This window comes from Polyodon spathula, chromosome 11, assembly GCF_017654505.1.
Source record: "Polyodon spathula isolate WHYD16114869_AA chromosome 11, ASM1765450v1, whole genome shotgun sequence".
In the NCBI taxonomy this organism is placed as follows: Eukaryota; Metazoa; Chordata; class Actinopteri; order Acipenseriformes; family Polyodontidae; genus Polyodon; species Polyodon spathula.
In genome coordinates this window covers 34,326,761-34,347,104 of record NC_054544.1, presented here as the reverse complement: position 1 = coordinate 34,347,104, position 20,344 = coordinate 34,326,761, and the positions used below count along the sequence as shown (strand labels likewise).

At 36.0% G+C, this 20,344-nt stretch overlaps 1 protein-coding gene across 1 annotated transcript in view; it reads left to right on the top strand.

Moving 5' to 3' along the window:
* LOC121322825 (cohesin subunit SA-1) overlaps window positions 1-20,344 on the top strand; it is a 44,115-nt gene that overhangs the window by 15,828 nt on the left and 7,943 nt on the right. Inside the window, exons 2-27 of the mRNA XM_041263175.1 lie at window positions 5,524-5,720; window positions 6,231-6,345; window positions 6,517-6,672; window positions 6,990-7,086; window positions 7,211-7,287; window positions 8,934-9,138; window positions 9,518-9,669; window positions 9,981-10,054; window positions 10,143-10,266; window positions 10,399-10,497; window positions 10,669-10,748; window positions 10,902-11,009; window positions 11,739-11,853; window positions 12,023-12,140; window positions 12,318-12,421; window positions 15,752-15,844; window positions 16,016-16,105; window positions 16,194-16,397; window positions 16,717-16,787; window positions 17,025-17,112; window positions 17,346-17,426; window positions 17,958-18,050; window positions 18,864-19,038; window positions 19,349-19,488; window positions 19,771-19,872; window positions 20,080-20,228. Of these exons, the coding sequence (XP_041119109.1) occupies window positions 5,692-5,720; window positions 6,231-6,345; window positions 6,517-6,672; window positions 6,990-7,086; window positions 7,211-7,287; window positions 8,934-9,138; window positions 9,518-9,669; window positions 9,981-10,054; window positions 10,143-10,266; window positions 10,399-10,497; window positions 10,669-10,748; window positions 10,902-11,009; window positions 11,739-11,853; window positions 12,023-12,140; window positions 12,318-12,421; window positions 15,752-15,844; window positions 16,016-16,105; window positions 16,194-16,397; window positions 16,717-16,787; window positions 17,025-17,112; window positions 17,346-17,426; window positions 17,958-18,050; window positions 18,864-19,038; window positions 19,349-19,488; window positions 19,771-19,872; window positions 20,080-20,228 (2,939 nt within the window). The 5' untranslated portion in view covers window positions 5,524-5,691. The remainder of the gene's footprint in view (window positions 1-5,523; window positions 5,721-6,230; window positions 6,346-6,516; window positions 6,673-6,989; window positions 7,087-7,210; window positions 7,288-8,933; window positions 9,139-9,517; window positions 9,670-9,980; window positions 10,055-10,142; window positions 10,267-10,398; window positions 10,498-10,668; window positions 10,749-10,901; window positions 11,010-11,738; window positions 11,854-12,022; window positions 12,141-12,317; window positions 12,422-15,751; window positions 15,845-16,015; window positions 16,106-16,193; window positions 16,398-16,716; window positions 16,788-17,024; window positions 17,113-17,345; window positions 17,427-17,957; window positions 18,051-18,863; window positions 19,039-19,348; window positions 19,489-19,770; window positions 19,873-20,079; window positions 20,229-20,344) is intronic.

Sequence of the window (20,344 nt, the reverse complement as noted above, 5' to 3'; positions counted from 1 at the left end):
ATTGAAGATTCCTGGAAGGAGTTGGAAACAGTTCCTTGTTTCCAACAAACTGGCAACAGAAATAAGTAAATTGCATGTAAGGTGTCCGCTATTGAGTTTGAAAAGCAAGAATAGAAAGGTCATCACCGCCAGTTGTTGCAGTAAAAGTTAGACAGCTGGAAGGAGTTACAGATGTGGATTGCATCATTGGAATGATAGGAATAGCTAGCAGAGTTTGTTAGCATTTATTATAATGGTTTTGGAACAGACCAGAAAGTATCTACAGACTGTGTGCCTCAATTTTTCAGTTATTTCCACATTCTGAGTGCACAGTTATTAACCATCTTAAGCTGAGTTTTCAGTTCCTGGGCCCAGTTCAGTCCTGTCCTCATCTCCCTCCAGCACACATGAGCTCAAGGGCTTCCGCCAAGAATGGTTAGCAAAGTCCCTTTAGAGCTGGTTGAGTGATTGTCAGGGGGTCAAAGATCTTAAACTATTGACCCTATCAACATCACACTTAACTTTACCTTTTGAGCGCAGGTTTCTACTTTTAAATACCGTTCTATGCCTTGGCATTCAAAATAATTACTCATCATTGTTTTCTCAGTAGCACAGTGTTCCTAAGAATGCCTCAGCATGGCAACATCAAGCTCTGTGAAATAGGAAAGCTAAAAGCAGGGGATTGTAGGTTATTGTGTCCCCTGTGGTATCGTGCTGGTTGCAAAATGTTGTCATTTTGCCTGTATATATTTACATTTTGCCCCTTCAGCTTTGGGATTTACAATGGAAGTTTTGCATTTTGTGAAACAGTAAAATGGTAACTTTAAGTAGATTGGTAGTTTGGAACGAGCATTTTTTTTGTTTATAATCTTGGAGGTGAGGCAAAGCAGTAGCTGGCTGTCCAGCAGCTAAAGTGATTAATAATTGAGACTTGTAAGACACAGGGGGAGGGGTGCTTTCCTCTTGTTAGAGGTGAGCAAGATATTTACTGCAGATCCTTCTCTGCCAGCAAACTTGCTTGGTTGGGGAATATTATTGGGTGCATCTGCTCGGAGAAAGATGACTGCTGCCCCTTAATTGACCCTGCCAGCAAGGGATGCTGTGGAGTACACCTAAACAGTATTAAGATTCAGTTTTATATTTGGTTGGTTTTAATTTCCAGAACTGATACAGTTTTTTCCTGAAAATATTTGTCTGTGAAATTGTATTTAGAAAGCTATTTCAATATTTTAGAACTGCAATCTTGCACCTTTTTAAGTTTATTAATTCAGGGCAGAAATGGCAATGGATTGGGAGCAACATACCAGCACACCTCCCATTTCCTTCATTTTCCTGTACTTGTTTTGCTGGTTTCCAAACTGCTTATTGGCATGGAACACATTTTAAGGTGGTGCTTCAGTTATAGGCTTCAGCAGGATGTGTCATTGATACAAATTATGGAACATTTAATTTAGAGAATTCTATGGTTTGGCTAGGTTTGGTCATTGACACACCACTTTGATACCCCTGTTAATTTAGCCTTTTAGTTTTGCTTCTAGTTTGGGGGCAAACTGAAATGCAAAATTACATTTTATTTTTTCATTATTTTATTTAGTTTTTGTGTGAGAGCATTGCCAGCATAATTTAGTCTTTCTTGTAGTTTAGTTTAATTTTGTAAAATGGCCAGATGCTGCAAGTGTTACCAAAACAGGATTTCGTGGAAGAAGCCTCATCATTTTACATACTTTGGCTGCTCTTAGAAATGTCTTTAGCCCTCTTGGGAGCCATAGCTGTAAACAGATTGAGGAAAAGTAACCAAAATGCAGATGAGACATTGTAGTTTGCTGTAGACTTAAAGGATCCAAGCACGAATGATGCACAATTTAAGTTAGTCTAGATGTGTTGTGGCAGCTTTTTTTTTTTTTCAATGGCAGGGAATATGAAAACAGAACAGTCTGAGGCATAGATTTTATATTAAAGAGAAGTACTTGTAGATTTAAAACCCTGAATTGAAAATAAAGCCGACAACTCATTAAAATTTGATGAGCTATTTCTGTTTTGAGAGCTACAGTGAATGAGGGAAAAGGTCGCAAATGGTGCAATCAGAATTTCCTTAGGTCCCAGTTGAGGGATTTGCTGTATGTAACATTTATTGCTCACGCCCAAATTTTTTTTATTGAGAAACAAAATTTTCAAGGCAACGGACAGCCTTGTAACAAACGTGTTCATTGAGAATCTGTGACTGAAGCATAACCTGTTGATGCTGCACGAACCGATTTTATTCGGATTGAGCTCTCCACAGAAATCAGACGCTGACAGTCAGGTGAGGGTCATTGGTGTTGATTGGGCCACTTTACCATTCAGAGTAAAACAAGTGAAGAAGCAGCTGCTTGAATTTGTGATGGTGCATTAGCCCAATCAACACCAAGGACCATAAGCTGTGGAGGTCTTCATCTAATACAAATTGGTTTGTGCAGATATGTTCCATGTAGAGACTTGCTTATGTGATTGAAAGCCGTTTTAACAGCTTACATTTGATACACGGCAGTAGTATTATGCTGTAATCGTCCACTATAAATGGATGGTTTGGTGACAGTCATGTGACAAGGCTGTTCTTAATTATTTTTTTATTACATTTAAATGTAAATTAAGATATGTACAGTATCATTTCCTTGAAACCAGTAAAACAATTTCAATTTTGTAATGTTATCTTATATATTAAACATTGAGGTCTTGTCTTTTTGTTGAGGGAATTTAAAAAACATATTCAAATTCATATGCAAAAATCAGTTGCTTTTATTTCATCCTTTTTGTTTCTTATTCATAACATTAAACCATACACCTGGTTATGCCTGTACCCTGTATTTTAATATTGCATGGCATCCTCTAGCTGCAGTGAATGGGGTAACTACTCCCATCCTCTTCAGTCTAGGCTTGAGCTTTGGTTAACAGCACCAACCATTGACAATCATTAACAATTACCCTGATTTCTAATCTCCTAATGTAGAATCTGCAATTAGTTTTGAGGGATTTTTTAATGTGCAGTTGATTTTTATTATATTCAGGTGTAATTCAAAGTCTTTACTGTCTCACTTTAAGATTAAGGTTATTGTCCAAGGGTGCATATCGATAATTCTCCTATGCCCAGGTCACTGCCCCTGGCCTGCTTATTGAACAAATGCCAAAAAGTCTTGTACAAACCACCATTTCAGTTTATACCCCCTCCCCCACATTCGTTCACTTGGTGTTGTATTTCTGTTGCAATAAATGGCTGACATTGAGAAAGATTTGTAGTTTAAATGTTTGTCATTGGATTTTGTAAATTTCTTTTAGTATTGCTGCATGCCAGGACAGCCAAGTTTGTTCAGTTCCTGGACAATGAATGCAGAAACAAATACAAACTGAGTGCATTCAGTGGCAGCTGTAATATGTTTTAAGAAAGGAACATAATTTCATATAAATAAAAAAATGGAAATGGAAACTGTTAAAATCCAAAACACTGTAGTGAGGGAAAAGAACGTTCATGAATCCCTCATTTCATCTCTGGTGTTTTTATACCTGCATTGTTTTAAGAAGACAATCATGCAGATGTTTACGTGATTTTTCCTGCTAACCATAATAAGAATGAAAGAGCTCTTGGGCAGAGCCCATCCCTCTCCAGAGAGCTTGCACAGGCTGCAGAATGGGGGAGGGGTGGTGTCTGCTATTTCCATACAAAAACATTTCCAGTAGGAGATTGGCTGGAGCCTTACTCTAGTGTAATCAAACCAGCAGTAATAGAAAAAAAAATAAATAATTGTGAGGCTCCTGGTTGCCAGGGCAGCATGAAGACATTATCCAGCTATTCTTAAACGGCCTAAAGAGAATAGAGTGGCAATCCCAAAACGGCTTGACATAATAGCCAAGCTCTCATTCAATTGAAACCACTGCACCGTGACCTGGTACCTGCAGCAATCCCTTCTGTGTGCTGTGAATAGGAGGACGGCTTTCTCTTCCTTTTGCAGTTTACTACTTTTTGAATCATGCTAATGTGAGTGTTTTAAAATTCTTCTGATCAAGCAGACCCCTCTGCTGGCAATGCACTGCATATAGTGTGCAAAGTGAAAACTCTGCTGACGCATCACCACTTTGAGAGTTGCACATAGTAGTACCAGCAAGGTGAAACTTAAATTAATCTACCTACAACATGCAGCCATCTAGTGGCAGGCTAAGCAGTTTGGGGGTTTAAACCGTTCCTATCCACGGCTTGCAGAGCAGGTATCTGGAATTAAATATGTGTTATGAATATGTTTCCACCAAGTAAGTAAATAAATAAATAAAACAATCTGTTGCATCAAGACTGTAGCAAGGATTTCGTTTAGCATTGCATACCTTTTCTCTAAATGTATATTCATGATCACTACAAAACATTTGAGTTAATTTTATCTCTTTATTAAATACATTTTTTGCAATATACACTGCAGAAGGTGGTGCAAAATGTAGGCTTCTCTATGTAACACGTATGTTTGCATATCTGATTACATAGGTTCTGTCATTTGAATTGGCACATTTTGCTGAAATGTCACTATGCTCTACTTCTGCATAGGTTTGTTTTTCTTTTGAAGCATTTAAATTTCAGACCTTCATAGTCTGCCCCCTACTGTTGCCCATGCAGTGTATACAAGATTTACTAAACCTCTTCTGACGTAATAGACTTTTAACACTAGAACATATCTTATAAATTAGCAGTGATGGTATTCTTATAAATTCAAAACGGCAATCAATAAGAACAAATGGAATCTTATTAAATATAAATTGTTAATACAGTTAGTTAACTTTGTGGATAACATTGCCCCTAGTGGGTAAGTGATTAAAATACCAAAAGCAGGTTTAGGGATTTTGATGTTGAATACAAAACAAAAACAATATAGACACATTGATTCAGTGACTAACTGGCACATGGGAGTTTTGAGATGGGATATCTTCATTATGCGTTAGGCATTGTTTTCTAGTAATACATCCGTGGGATCTCAAAACTCGCCATTATGGGTTTTTGCCATTGCTGATTTACATCTGTAGTTACAGAAAAGGTTCACAGTAGAGCAATACAACATATTTAAATGTGTTCAGATGGAAGTGAGTCACACAAATGTATTTGGACTTGTACATTTATTTTCATTTGTCATACATTTTTAGAAGCATTGTGGAAATTGCAGGGAACTCTGAAAGCAACATAAGCCAGCTTGAAAACTTGGCTTTTAATTTCTCCATCAAAGAAAATGACTAAATGCATTGCTAAAACTGTGTTTGTGCAGTTGATACAATATAAATTGCTTGTCTCAATCTGTTTGACTGTAGTACGTGAAAAGGCCAGTTGGTGTCTCTGTTCCCTTGAGGTTTTGAGCACCGTACGCTGGGTGTCTACTGTAGTGAAGCATTACAGATCCCTGTGCTTTTAAGCATTATGTTGGTACACAGAAATATTATCGTTTTAGAATAGAGATTATTTTACTGTGTCTAGCAATAGAATTGGTATTCAGTAATACTATACAGTGACTTAAAACTTTTTGTTTTTTGTTTTTTTAGGTTATTGTGGGATATGCCTATCTTGAAGACGTTGGTGTGCACAAGACGGTTTTTTTTTAGAGTCTTACAAGAAGTTAATAAAGATAATACATAATTAAGCACTTGTGAGAAGACATTCTTAAAAGACATTTTTAAAAGTTTCTGAAGTGAAAAGCTGCTAAGAAAAAAATGATTACTTCAGAGCTACCAGTTTTACAGTAAGTATAAATACTACCCAGGGATGGAAATAAGACTCCTTTTGCATAGTTGTTTGGTCCATTCCTGGTTTTACTATGTGCTTAATAGGACGCACCCGACAACCTATACGCTAGGGCAAATCAAGTGTGTGTTAAAAACATGGAATGGTTGGGAAACTGCTAAGCAGTAGGTGTCCTATTTCCATCACTGAATTCAACTAACTAAATGAACCAGAAAGGATCCTTGTAACATTGCAGTACAACTGTTGATATGGCTGCAGAACAAAGATACATGGTAAATTATCTTTGCTGACTTCTGCACTGGGTATAACAATAAATAACCAATTTTTTTTTTTTTTTTACCTAATGAGAGTGATATCTGAAATCAGAATGATTGTACGATTTTAAAGACGAAAAATCTAAAGAACTGTCCACTACCTCCACCCTCACGCCCATCCATACCCCGACCCTTTTTATTTGAACCAGTGACTGAAGTGTTTGTAATCGCATGTTCCTGACTGATTGCTTTAGGGACTCGACGAATGAGTCCGGGCAGGCGGAAGCGGTTGCTGTCAGTGTGAGTGAGCTGGAGGACACCAGCGAGGTCAAGGGCAAGAGGAAGAGAGGGCGCCCTGGAAGGCCTCCGGTACGCTGACGTGCTGTTTTAGTTTTTTGAGAATCACTCATATTTTAAAATTGTAAAACCTTCCTTCCCTAATCGACCAGTTTCTCTACAGTACAGTCAAAAACCAAAAAAAAAAAAAAAGGGAGTGCTCTGACCCTTTTTTTTTTTTTTCCCCCAAATCCAATTTGTTAGTCTGCCAACAAAAAGCCTCGGAAGTCACCTGCTGAAAAGAACCAGTTGGCAGGATCCAGAGGAGGGAGAAAAGCCAACGGTGTCTCCCAGCAGAATGGGGATGGAGAGCCTGTCACCCTGTTTGAGGTGGTGAAGATGGGCAAGAGTGCCATGCAGGTGAAATAGCCTGAATGTTTCATTATGCACACGTGGATTAAAAAAATTAAATAAATTAACAAATAGTTTTGGTGGATAGGGAGAGTTAGAAGTGTTATTATGTTGGCATGAAACTGAACACCCAGGGAAATAATCAATTTGTATTTTCTGGTGTCCCTGAGAACATAACTACAAAAGTCTTCTGGAATACTAATGCTGCAAGGAGCACCAGTACAAATGCATACTATATTTTAAGAATTGGTTTGCTTTGTTTAAGGTGTTAACAGTATGTCTTCCTGGAGTTAATGTCTGACAGGACTGTATTCTTTTCTCTGTAGGCTGTAGTTGATGACTGGATTGAGTCCTATAAACAGGACCGAGACATAGCACTTCTGGACCTGATCAATTTCTTTATCCAGTGCTCTGGATGTAAAGGTACATTACATTATTTTGGTTGACTTTAATTTAAAATATGTTTTTTAATGTTTTATGAACAAAGAAACTTCTAATATCAGCCACATTTTTCACATGGGGTAATCTTGTTACGGTCTGTCAACAGGCACTGTAAGAATTGAGATGTTCCGAAACATGCAGAATGCAGAGATTATCAGAAAAATGACAGAAGAATTTGACGAGGTAAATTCTCTAGTCGGTGAAAAGAGCAGGATAGAAGTTAACTGAATTGAATGTTTGTTGTACTGAAGTGTATTGTATACTGGACTGTACATCACACTTTTGAAACTATATCTTGAGACTGGGTCATTTGAATAAGATTTTTAAGATCAGTTGGTGATCTACCTAATAGCCTTTGATTGGTCAGTGTAGTAAAGTATTGGTCCGTGGGGCTATTACATCATCTTGGGGAAATCTGAAGATGCAAATTTTGGGGGGTTTTTTTGTTTTTTTTTCTTTCTACAATCACTTCCCATATTAACTTTGTATGATCTTCTAAAAGGTTTTATAATCACGGAATAGTAGCTGTTAGTTTTGATGTTTGGGGCAAGCTCAACAATTAAGCAAGTGGATTATTGTACTGCTGTTTTTCAACACCACTTTGTGACACATGCTAGTATATTTGATTTAGAAAATTAAATTGAATTCATTTTTGAATTAAGTGAAGTACATCAGATGTATTTCAAAGATATGCCAGAAATGTATGATCACTGGGTTTGGTTTGCATGTTCAAAATTAATCCCCCCCCCCCGTTAAAGTACATGATAAATACCATATGGGAGATACTGAAATTGATGAAGGAATCTATGAAAAAGACCTACGAGTTTATGTTGACTCAGAAATGTCTTCATCTAGACAATGTGGGGAAGCTTTAAAAAAGTCCAACAAAATGCTCAGATATATAGCGAAAAGTGTTGAATTTAAATCCCGAGGGAAGTAATGTTAAAACTTTACAGTGCATTAGTAAGACCTCATCTAGAATATTGTTTAGTTTTGGTCACCTAGTTACAAAAAGGATATTGGTGCTGTAGAAAGAGTGCAAAGAAGAGCGACCAGAATTAATCTGGGTTTAAAAGACATGTCCTGTACAGACCGGCTAAAATAATTGAATCTATTCAGTCTTGAACAAACAAAGACTACGCGGCGATCTGATTCAAGCATTCAAAATTCTAAAAGATATTGACAATGTCTACCCAAGGGACTTTTTTTCAATCTGAAAAAAGAAACAAGGACCAGAGGTCACAAATGGATATTTAGATAAAGGAGCATTCAAAACAGAAAATAGGAGACATTTTTTTTACACAGAGAATGGTGGGAGCCTGGAACCAACTCTCCAGTAATGTTGTTGAAGCTGACACCTTGGAATCCTTCAAGAAGCTGCTTCTGGGAAGATTCTGGGAGTAATAAGATAGTAACAACCAAATGAGCAAGATGGGCCGAAATGGCCTTTTCTTGTTTTGTAAGCCACCTTATGTTCTTATTGGAGGATCAAGCGTATATGTAGAAGTCTGAGTGTAACACTTGCTTTACATGTTATGTGGTGGATTTAAGTCATGATGGTTCACTAATGGCTCCAATTGTTTTTGCTTTGGTAACTCGAGACAATGAGTAACTTTTAAGTAAAGCCTTTGTGCATATATTTTACTATAAACTACCTAGCCACATTTACAGAGTGTTAAAAAAACAAAAAAAAGTTTCTCTATTTGCAGATCAGTGGAGTTTCTAATTATCTTTTTAAAGTGCACGTCCATATGTTCAGCTAAGCATTTATAAGTATGGGAGATATATTCTTAACAAATTTTTTTGTGTGTGTTTGTTCTGTCTTTCAGGACAGTGGTGATTACCCACTCACTATGCCAGGGCCTCAGTGGAAGAAATTCAGATCAAATTTTTGTGAATTTATTGGGGTGCTAATTCGACAGTGTCAGTACAGTATCATTTATGACGAGTATATGATGGACACTGTTATTTCCCTACTTACTGGGCTCTCTGACTCCCAGGTCAGAGCCTTTAGGCATACCAGTACTCTGGCAGGCAAGTATATTGTGTGTTTTATGCATAACAGCCAAATATTCTTGGGCGGGGGTATTGTAGATTCCTTATTCAATGTAGAATCAGCAAAGATGGATATAAGGAAGGCAGAGAAACCTTTTGTGGACAGTTCAGTAGCTTGGTAATACATGTTGTCTGGTGGGTGAAATGAGGCTCTTGGCTTGACAGTAGGAACACAGATTCCTTATGTGGGTTGCTGTATGTGATGCAAATTGAATATTTTCAAATTGGTTTAAAAACAAAATAGTTTGTATTACACATTCATTGTTTGCCATTTTCATTGTTAGTTCAGTGATGTATTACTAGTTTTTAAAACAAACACAGACTGAATAAAATTTTGTTTTGTATCCTTGTTTTGTAGCTATGAAGCTTATGACTGCCCTTGTCAACGTGGCCTTGAATCTGAGTATCCACCAGGATAACACACAGAGGCAATACGAGGCAGAGAGAAACAAAATTGTAGGAAAGCGAGCAAATGAGAAATTGGAGTTGCTTTTAGAAAAGCGTAAAGAGGTAAAAATATATGTATATGTACTTAATATGAATATTGTGAATTATGTAGATCATTGTTTTTCAGCTATTTAAAAACTGGTTTTGACCACCAATATAAACCTTCAACAGCAAAACCTAAAATATTTAATTAAGGAAATTGGCAAAAATAGTTACTTAATAATAGTACAAATGGTAACAAGAACTTCTTTTTCATAAACACTATTAATTGGCTGTGGGGAAACTACTACTTCCCTTGTAAATTTCCATCTATCTAGAAATTAATGTGTTTAAATGGGATATTGTATAGAGGTTATCAAACTTATTTTTTTCAGCTTCAAGAAAATCAGGATGAGATCGAAAATATGATGAACTCTATTTTCAAGGGTATTTTTGTTCACAGATATAGGTAAGCATTTGTTTGTGAAGACAAATTTCTGACTAATATTTATTTCGTTTTTAAGCTGAAACCCATATCTTTCTAAATATACTTACAGGGATGCAATTGCTGAAATCAGAGCTATTTGTATAGAGGAAATTGGTGTTTGGATGAAGATGTACAGTGATGCCTTCCTTAATGATAGTTATCTCAAATATGTTGGTTGGACTCTGCATGACCGGGTAAGTTAAGGTTCTGTTTTACAAAAATAGTTTCCAGGCCTTTTATACAGTTGTGTTTCAGATATGTAATATGTGTCAGTTGGCTGTCTTGCTTGTGAACCTTTCTAATTTTATATCACATTCTCTCATTAGCAAGGTGAAGTCAGGTTGAAATGTTTGAAAGCTCTGCAAAATCTCTACACCAACAGGGAGCTCTTTCCAAAACTGGAACTTTTCACAAACAGGTTTAAGGTAAGAGAACTGGATTGTTTCATGACTTCACAACAGTGTTTAGTTTTGGTTATCTAATTTTGTAACGCACAAGGTTGTGCTATAAAAAAAGAAAAAAAAAAAGTCAGTGTGTTTCAAAAAAATCAAATGTATCCTTGTTCTAATATTCTTCAATGGTGTATCTTTTTTCAGGATCGAATTGTGTCCATGACCCTTGATAAAGAGTATGATGTAGCTGTGGAAGCCATTCGATTGGTGACTTTAGTATTACAGTGAGTACATTTCTGAACTTGCAACCTGGCTCTGCTGTATTATTTATTTATTCTGTAGATCCCCAGAAATATTAACTTCAGATGGCAGATTATTGTAATATTGGCTGTACTGCTTTGTGTCTCTGTTGTTAACGAGCTTGGTGAATGTTTCAGAGGGAGTGAGGATGCCCTCTCCAATGAAGACTGTGAGAATGTGTACCATCTGGTGTACTCGGCCCATCGCCCTGTGGCAGTAGCAGCGGGAGAGTTCCTGCATAGGAAGTAAGTCTGGAATAAATATCCATTTTTTCATGAGTGATTTTTTTATTTTTTAGATATTGCCAGATATTTATCGGTGATTACTTTTTATTGATAGACCTAGCATTTGTTTTACAGCCACAGCGCTATAAATGGCGACATTTCTATTAATAGTGTAAGGGAAACACTTAAGGACCTCATTATTTCTTAGTTTGTCTTTGCTTATAAAAAGCTTGGTGAATTAACTTTTTATTGAGGTTGTAAAGATCAAATGCTACTGGTAACACTTTTGAGGGTTAGTAATATTTAACTTTTGTTTAGGTGCATTTTATTACATTTAATTACATGAGTTCTGATATTCGTACTTGTCACGCGAAAGACAAAACCTGGACAGCGCTTAAAAACTTTGAATTAACAGATGTAATAAAGATTTGTAATAATGTAAGAAAAAAGGTACTTTATTCCAGATGAGTTTAACAAAATACTTTTTTTTTTTTTTTTGAGTAAATACCAGTATTTTTTATGGCAAATGTTTTGTAAGCTGGCCTGCAACTGTTTAATGCATTATTCAAAAAACAAGGCACTATAGCAACCTTTTATCCCTGTTTCAAAGGGTTGCTATTATTGGTATTACTGTTATCATTATTGCTCAATTTCTTTGAAGGAAAGGGCATATACAGTACTTTTTTGTGCATATAACAGCATGAGTATTCAGGTTATATTATTATTATTTTTTTTGCATTTCCATTATAGGTTGTTCAGCCGACATGACCCCCAAGCAGAGGAGGCCTTGGCCAAGAGAAGAGGGAGAAATAGCCCTAATGGAAATCTCATTCGAATGCTTGTACTGTTCTTCTTAGAAAGTGAGGTGAGTGTGTTGTGTATAATCAGGAATACTGATAACTGTACGTTACACATTTTTTTTAGGCTTTAAGGGTGTATTTTTATTATTTATTTTCTTTCATTTTATTTCAGAAACACTGATTAGGCTACAGCTGTTTCTTTATATTGTTGTAAACCTATTTTCTTTATGACAGCTACATGAGCATGCAGCCTATTTGGTGGATAGCTTATGGGAAAGCTCACAGGAACTGCTAAAGGACTGGGAGTGCATGACTGAATTACTGGTGGAGGAGGCTGTTCAAGGAGAGGAAGGTAGATTTATATTTGTGTGTTCACCAAATAAATCTAAGCTTTAAATGTTGCTACAAGTGTTGCATAATTTACTCCCCGATTATTTTGCAAACCAGATTATTGTTGCATTGTATGTGTTCATTGGAAGCTTTTTGGAAGTTTGTAATTTGCAATTTTTTTTTTATTTTCTATTTGTAGTATTGTCAGACAGACAAGAAACTGCACTGATAGAGCTGATGATGTGCACCATTCGGCAGGCAGCAGAGGCTCACCCTCCAGTTGGCAGAGGAACTGGAAAGAGAGTAAGATCTTTAATTGGTTTTAAAATGCCAGTTGTTGCCAAACACAAGTCTGGAAATAGACAACCTGCAGACATTCTAAACAGCAACTCTTAGTTTAGCATTTTACCTGAAGTGTAACTGGTAATAGTGGAACAAGTCGTCTCTTCTACGATTTTTGTTAAATAAACAAATGGTGGATACTGCCTGAACGTTTATGAAATATTATTTCAGTACCATGTGTGTTTTTCTGTGTAAATTTTTTTTTTTTTTTTAACGAATTAATGGTTCTTTAAATAATACTGTTTCACTGACAGTTTATTGTGGCATTTTAACTGACATACTAATAGCTCAGAGCTGGGTTGCTTAGTAACCAGTTTAGGGATCCCACAGAAACTGCTGCTTTAATGTCGCCTTGCTATCATTATCACACATTTACTTGGTTGCTTGTCAGTACGGCTGTGATTTAAGTCACGATGGACACGGATTCCGTGATTTTAGTAGAGAACGTAGAACTTTATCAACACAACTGGAAATTCCACCTTAACCAAAAACAAAACAAAAAAGGGCTTTCACGGTTTACCTAATGATGTTGAACTAGCTCGGTTGCTTTATTTTGCAATGTAGCTGTTCATGCTTTGGATTTTTTTCAGCGCTGTCAATTGATTTAAACAAACATGCGGGTGCAACTCTACTGCTCTTTTTTTTTTTTTTTTGTCAACCTTTTTAAATTATGTAAAACCTTCAGTTTTGTTTGCTGTCCTATAGAAATCCCACCAAATGTTATGTAAAATTACCATTTTTGTTTATAGTTGTATATGCTGTGAAGGTTAACGATTTACAGGATTAAAACTTGAACCTGATATTGTGAAAAACATAATAAATCTTTAGATTAATTTTCCCCTTATCCTACTTCTATAGACAGACCAAATTTATATATATTGAGAAAGATATGTACAACATAGAAACATTGGGCAGCTTGCTCTTTGAGCTTTATATATATATATATAATATATATATATATATATATAATATATATATATATATATATGTATAAAAAAAATTGTATTTAATTTACAGTGACTGCTCCGTGATTTTTTTTGTACAAATTTCCGTGACAAAATCCCAGTCTTACTTATCAGTTATTAAAACAGGAATCACAAAGCAAACAAAATGCCACTCTCCTCAATCAAAAAGATTGAGGTTGGCTTGTCAGAAATATCGAGAGGAATTTACCACAGAATGGTCATTCATTAAAAGAAGTAGAGTGTCTCGATCTAACGGCTACTGTGAATACTGCCTGACGGACTTCTCTGTGAAACAAATGGGTTTTGAGGTTTAACTCTGTTAAGTAATTATTTAATTATTTAAGCAATATACAGCATTTTGTTTTGTTAGTTGCAGAGTAGTAAAAATGTAAATTAAAAAAAACTGTGTTAAGTCTTTCTTGAGGTGGTGTTATTTTTAGTTATTAAAGTTTTGAGGTTGACTATTTCGGTCCAGGTTTGATAGTACTTAGTCTTCATTTCTAAATTTAAATCCAGAATAAAGAGAATTCCAAATTTTATTAGGGTTGTTAATTTCTAAATACCATGTGTTTACAATTACCAACATTATAGATTGAACAGCAGCAATTAGGTCATTTGCTATCCAGAATCGCTTGCTGTATGAATACAATTGTAACGGTGAAGATCGAACAGTTATTCATGGAGAATCCCCCCCAAAAAGCAGAAATTTTTGTATAATTGGGAGCTATATGAGCAGCTTTTCTGCTGTAATGTTGTTTGTCTACTTAAAATAACCTTGTGGACTTGCAGGCCTATACAGAACTGTACACATACTGACACACACACACACACTTAAGTATTGGAAGAAAAAAGCACAAAATATCACTGTACTTCGCATAAACCAAACCAGGAAGAAAATATGTCTGGACTTTAACTAGGGGGTGGTGCGTTACACTTCAAACCGTGAGCATTGCAAGGTTATTGATGAACATCCTCCCGAAAATCAGACATTTTAGTTCTTGGCGAATCACTGCATTGAATAAGCAATACAGATTTTCGAAAGCAGTCTTTGTTGAGATAGACTGCGTTCTACAGTTCACCACAAGAGGACCCCTTATGACCATGAAAACTTGTAATTCCTGACAAAAATTATATTATATTGCCTTACCCTGCAACATATACTGCTTAATACTATTATCACATCTAATAGTAAAATGTTTGTATGAATCTTAAAGTTGCTTGCAGCTTATAGTTGTTGTTGTTGTTGTTATTATTATTATTTATTATTATTATTATTATTATTATTATTATTATTATTATTATTATTTTTTCTTTCCGCCAAAGGTTGCTCAAACTAACCAGATTCGGTAGGTTGGTAGATATTTATGGCAAGATGGAAAATGCTAAATAACTTGCATTGTAGATCACACGGTTTGGCCACCATATAGGATTGAAAAAAAAACATTTTGCCTGAATGTAAAAATTTGTCTTTTGAAAACAACTTATTGCAGAGTGCTGAAAGTTGGTATAGTTGTTGTGGGATAGTCCAAGATTAACTGGTGTTCATAAAAAGCTGTGTGGTATGACGACCTTGCTGCATCACGTCAAAATCGCTCGGTAGACGTCATAATCGCAAACTACAAAGATCATCTTCTTCCAAACCACTAGTCCGATTAAAACAAACCCAATGGCACATTTGACCGTAGTGTAGTTGTTTTTTAAAAGGTGTAAAAGGCAAGTTGCTACAATAAAATACATGGCAGCCACGTTGGATGACATAAACATACAAAACTGACTGATAACTTAGAGTGCAGATAGGGCCATGATTATTGTGGAACACGTATAGCTCTTTCAAAAAAATGTCATAGCATGTGACCTCTGATCTTTCCTAAAGATCAAATGTAAAGCTGGCTTAACTCCTGAGAGAGTCATGGTTACTAAGTAAAAATGCCATTCTGCGCTATTTTCTAAAGTGTTTGGTACTGGAAGCCGTAAAGCTGCTGGCAACTCTAGTTATTATTAGTCGTAGTAGTAGTAGTAGTATTATTATTAATATTAGTAGTCATAGTAGTTTATTTAGCAGATGCCTTTATCCAGGGCTATTTACAGAGACTAGGGTGTGTAAACTTTGCATCTGCTGCAGAATCACTTACAACATCTCACCCGAAAGACGGAGCACATGGAGGTTAAATGACTTGCTCAGTGTCACACAGATTTGAACAAGGGACCTCATGCTTACAAGCCTTTTTATTAACCACTGGACCATGCAGCCTCCTGTTTTGTGATATCCATGGCAAACATGCCCAGTAGCAATGATGAAGTAATGTAATAATCTACTTTTTCAAAGGTACTGACTGCCAAAGAAAGGAAAATGCAGATTGATGACAAAAATAAGCTAACGGAACACTTCATTATGGCACTTCCAATGTTGCTTTCCAAGGTAAGAAGATGGACTTATTTTTAAATGAGTTGGAATTATTTGTCCCACTTGGTAATCCTGATAAAGCACTGACTTTTTTGTTTGAAACGTGTGTATAGGTTTCTGACATTGTCACCCCCTTTTTGTTTTTAAATGTATGTATTGGGTGATTTTTAACATTTATTTTTACAGTATCAAGCTGACTCTGAGAAGGTGGCAAACCTATTGCAAATCCCTCAATATTTCGACCTAGACATCTATAGTGCAGGGAGGATGGAAAAGGTAGGGTTTAACATTGTTGGTCCCCCACCCCCAAAAAAAAAAAAAGGATTGTCAAGGTTTTTTTTCTTTTTTTTCTTCTTTCACCTAGCACCTAGATGCCCTGCTAAAACAGATCAAGTTTGTGGTGGAAAAGCAAACAGAGATAGATGTGTTGGAAGCCTGCAGTAAAACATATAGCATTCTGTGTAGTGAGGAATACACCATCATGAACAGAGTGGACATTGCCCGCAGTCAGCTCATAGATGAGCTGGTGGACAGGTTCAATCATTCAGTGGAGGAACTACTGCAAGAGGTATGGTCTAAGAGTGGAATGGACTGCATTACTGTTATGTAGTATGTTCCTGACTACACATCCCATTTATGCTGTAATTTTGTAAAATGCATTTAAAATCCAGTATTAGGAAAAACAACACTAATCCTATACGAACTAGAGGACACATAGACAAACCGAGACGAACATTTCCCTTACTACTATAAAAACGTAACGTACTTGATATCTTGACATAACAGGTTACCTGACTTAGGATTTCATAAACCTGTCTTCAATTAATCCTCATTTTAGCCAAATTTCTCTTCTTTATACCTTCTGAATTTGTTTATTGTGTTCTCAGGGTGAAGAAGCAGATGATGATGACATTTATAATGTACTTTCAACTTTGAAGCGACTAACAGCATTCCATAAGTATGTGCACAACATTTCATATCTGCGTCTTCAGTTACAGACCTGCTCTGTTGTAAACATTCTCTTAAAAGAAAAAAAAAAGTTATTATCTGATGTTAACCTTTGCTACCTCGATAGAAGATATTTTTGTTATATTGTTTACCATTGTTTCTTACTAGTTTCATTTAATGGCATTATTACTCCCTGATGAGTAAGTTTTTGTAATACTGATCAGTATTCTGTCTGTTTGTTTGTTAGTGCACATGATCTTACCAAGTGGGATATGTTTGGAAATTGCTACAGGTTGCTGAAGGCAGGTATCGAACAGGGGTCAATGCCAGAGCAAGTAAGTATCTTCAACTACAACCTTTTGATTTATACACACACTGTTTTCAAATACAAAATCCCAGATTCATTTGCAAGGTGCATTTTTATTAATTTGGTTATTTTGACCATCTGTTTACTATTTATAAACCATGTTACTTTAACTGTATATTTGATGAAATTGTCATCTCAAAGTGTTTTTGTATGGCTGTGTTAAAGATTTGTGTTTTTTTTTTTTTTTTTTGTGTGTTGCAGATTGCAGTACAGGCCCTGCAGTGTTCTCACTACTCTATTCTCTGGCAGCTGGTCACGATTACAGAAGGATCCCCATCCAAGGTAAACTTTAGAGTTAGAATAACGGCCACTGCATAGGCCCCATGCCCCTGGGGTACATCAAAGTTCTTATACATTTAGTTTCTAAAAGTTCAGACTGACCCGTGTGGTTATCAAGGAAACCTGTATTTACAGTGTAAGTAAGTGATTTTTTGACTGCCTATTTATTATTGAAATAAAGAACAGTGCAAGCTTGAAGGACTGTTTTTGCAGAATTTGTCTATGGTATTCAGGTAAAGGGGTTCTCTGAAGTGATTTGCGGTGATTAGCATTCTCCCAGCTGGTAAAGTGAGCGCGTGGTTGCAAGCCCATGAATGTATTGTATAATATTTCCTATTCAGTCCAGATTCCGTGAAAAGGCTATAAAAGTGAGAGTTCAGCCATGTAAACTTAGCAAGTCAATTTTAGACTTTTGAGAAATACAATTAAAATTTACAAAGAATGTTCCCTTGAAATTAAAAGTGGTATTCCTTTACTTTTAGGAGCATTGATTTAAATGTTGACTTGCATTCACTGTGATGATTTGGTTCACAGGATGATCTAAGTGCACTAAGAAAAGTCGTCAAGTCTTTCCTTGCTGTTTGTCAGCAATGCTTATCGAATGTCAACACTCCAGTTAAAGAACAGGTATGTTGCGAATTCACGGCTAATTAAAAAGGCAACACTTACTGTAGCCCTTTAACTACTGCCTTATGTTTTATTACTGCAAAATATTCCCAATGCATATGTTATTTTATACGAAATGAAGTTGTGTTTGCCAAATACTGTAGTAACACTTTGTATCTTTTGTAAAGGAAATCTTTTTATAAGTTTGCGAATGAAGTGCAATTTTCGATTTAAGAAGGTGGAATATAATAAATTAGCTGAAGTACCCGACGTTGCCCAGGGAATTTCAATATTTCATGCATGACAAATTGGTAGCCTTATGGTTTCCTATAAGTTACCAGTCTTGGGTGTCGTACAATGCGTACAGACCCCTTTCCCCTTTTTTAACTTTTTTTTTGTTTGTTTTTTTGTTTGTTTGTTTTGTGTGTTTCTTTAATTTGGGATACATGGCTACAAAATGTTGAACCCAGGAGTACTTTATTTAGTAACCTCATTGCTGGATCACAGCAATGAGGTTATTAAATAAAGTACTCCTGGGTTCAAAATTTTGGATCCAAACATAGCCCTCGACCTTCCCCTGGCTGAAAGAGGAGACCATGCAAAGTTTGGTAGCACTGGCTCCTACGGGGTCCGAATGCATAAAGGAACAAACAGATATACAAACGTTCTTCTTTATATGTTAAGATATGTAGGTGAATTATTGCTAATAGTTAAATTTGCTCAGCTCTTTTTGCAATACATGCTACAGGGTTACATATAGCTTTACATGCAGCAAAGATTTGTTTTTATAAAACAAAAATGAAGCTAATTCATATATGGAATTTGCTGTTTCAGGCCTTTATGCTCCTCTGTGATCTTCTGATGATCTTCAGTCACCAATTGACATCAGGAAGCAGGGAGGGGCTGCAGCCGCTAGTGTTCAATCCAGATAATCCGCTGCAGAATGAACTCCTGAGCTTTGTGATGGATCACGTCTTCATTGATCAAGATGACGAGAACCAAAGCATAGGTAAGGAGAGCAATTTGCAGGACTCCAACATCAGAATTATCTGACTGCCATTAATTTTTTTTTTTTCTAGAATTAATTGCAGTTTTTTGACTCCCAGCTGAGTCGCAGTGCTAATGGATATCAAATTATCTCTAAACCTTTATACAGGCATGTCATTTGTGGACACATAGCCAGTGGTGTCCAAGCTTTTCAAAATGCAGTGTTTTAGTTGTTTTTTTTTTTTTTTTTGTGTTTTGGTTTTTTTTTTAAATCTGGTTCTAACACATTCATATTTACCAAAGGTAATGTAATATTGGTTTATTATCCACAGAGGGGGATGAAGAAGATGAAGCTAATAAGATAGAAGCCCTACACAAGAGGAGAAACCTCCTTGCCGCGTTCAGTAAACTCATCATCTACGATATTGTTGACATGCATGCTGCTGCTGACATCTTCAAACACTATATGAAGGTAAGCTGCTGCATTTCTGTTTTTCATGGCATATAATATTTAAAATCTCAGCCTAAAAATTCGTGCTGTGTATTTGAGACAACGTATGCTCTGTATAATTGTAATTTTTCTTGACAGAAATTACAGAAAAGTGCAGATAATTGAAAATGTACACTAATTTGGGATATATTGTGTGCATTAGTCACAAGAGAGAGAAATTAGACTTCAATTGAAGCATTTTATTTAAATGAAAAGTTGAAAATGTTTGAGAATTGTATCTTTTTTTTTTTATTATTATTTTAGTACTACAATGATTATGGAGATATCATCAAGGAAACGCTAAGTAAAACGAGGCAAACGGACAAGATCCAGTGTGCCAAAACTCTCATTCTCAGCTTGCAACAGGTAAGGAGACGTGTGATTGTTTTGAAGTGAAATGAACTTTCAAGGTTAACTTTTCAGTGCTGTAAATGACAGAGTTGGTAGCAGTTTACTTAAAATAACGTAATGAATACGTTTTATGGGCAAAACATTTACAAGATGCATGTACAGTTAGACTTTTTCTTTTTTAAATTTAATTGTTTTTATATGTATTTCTGCCTATTTGTCTAGCTCTTTAATGAGCTTATTCAGGAACAAGGCCCTAATCTGGACAGAACCTCCTCTCATGTCAGTGGAATTAAGGAGCTGGCTCGAAGATTTGCACTTACCTTTGGTCTAGATCAGATCAAAACGAGAGAAGCTGTTGCAACCCTGCACAAGTGAGTTTCAGTAGACTAGCTGCTTCCAGAAGAGATTAATAAATCAGAGCAATATGATACATGCCGATAGATTAGACATGACTTGTCACAGGTGGTCAGTGGCTCTGTATGGTGCT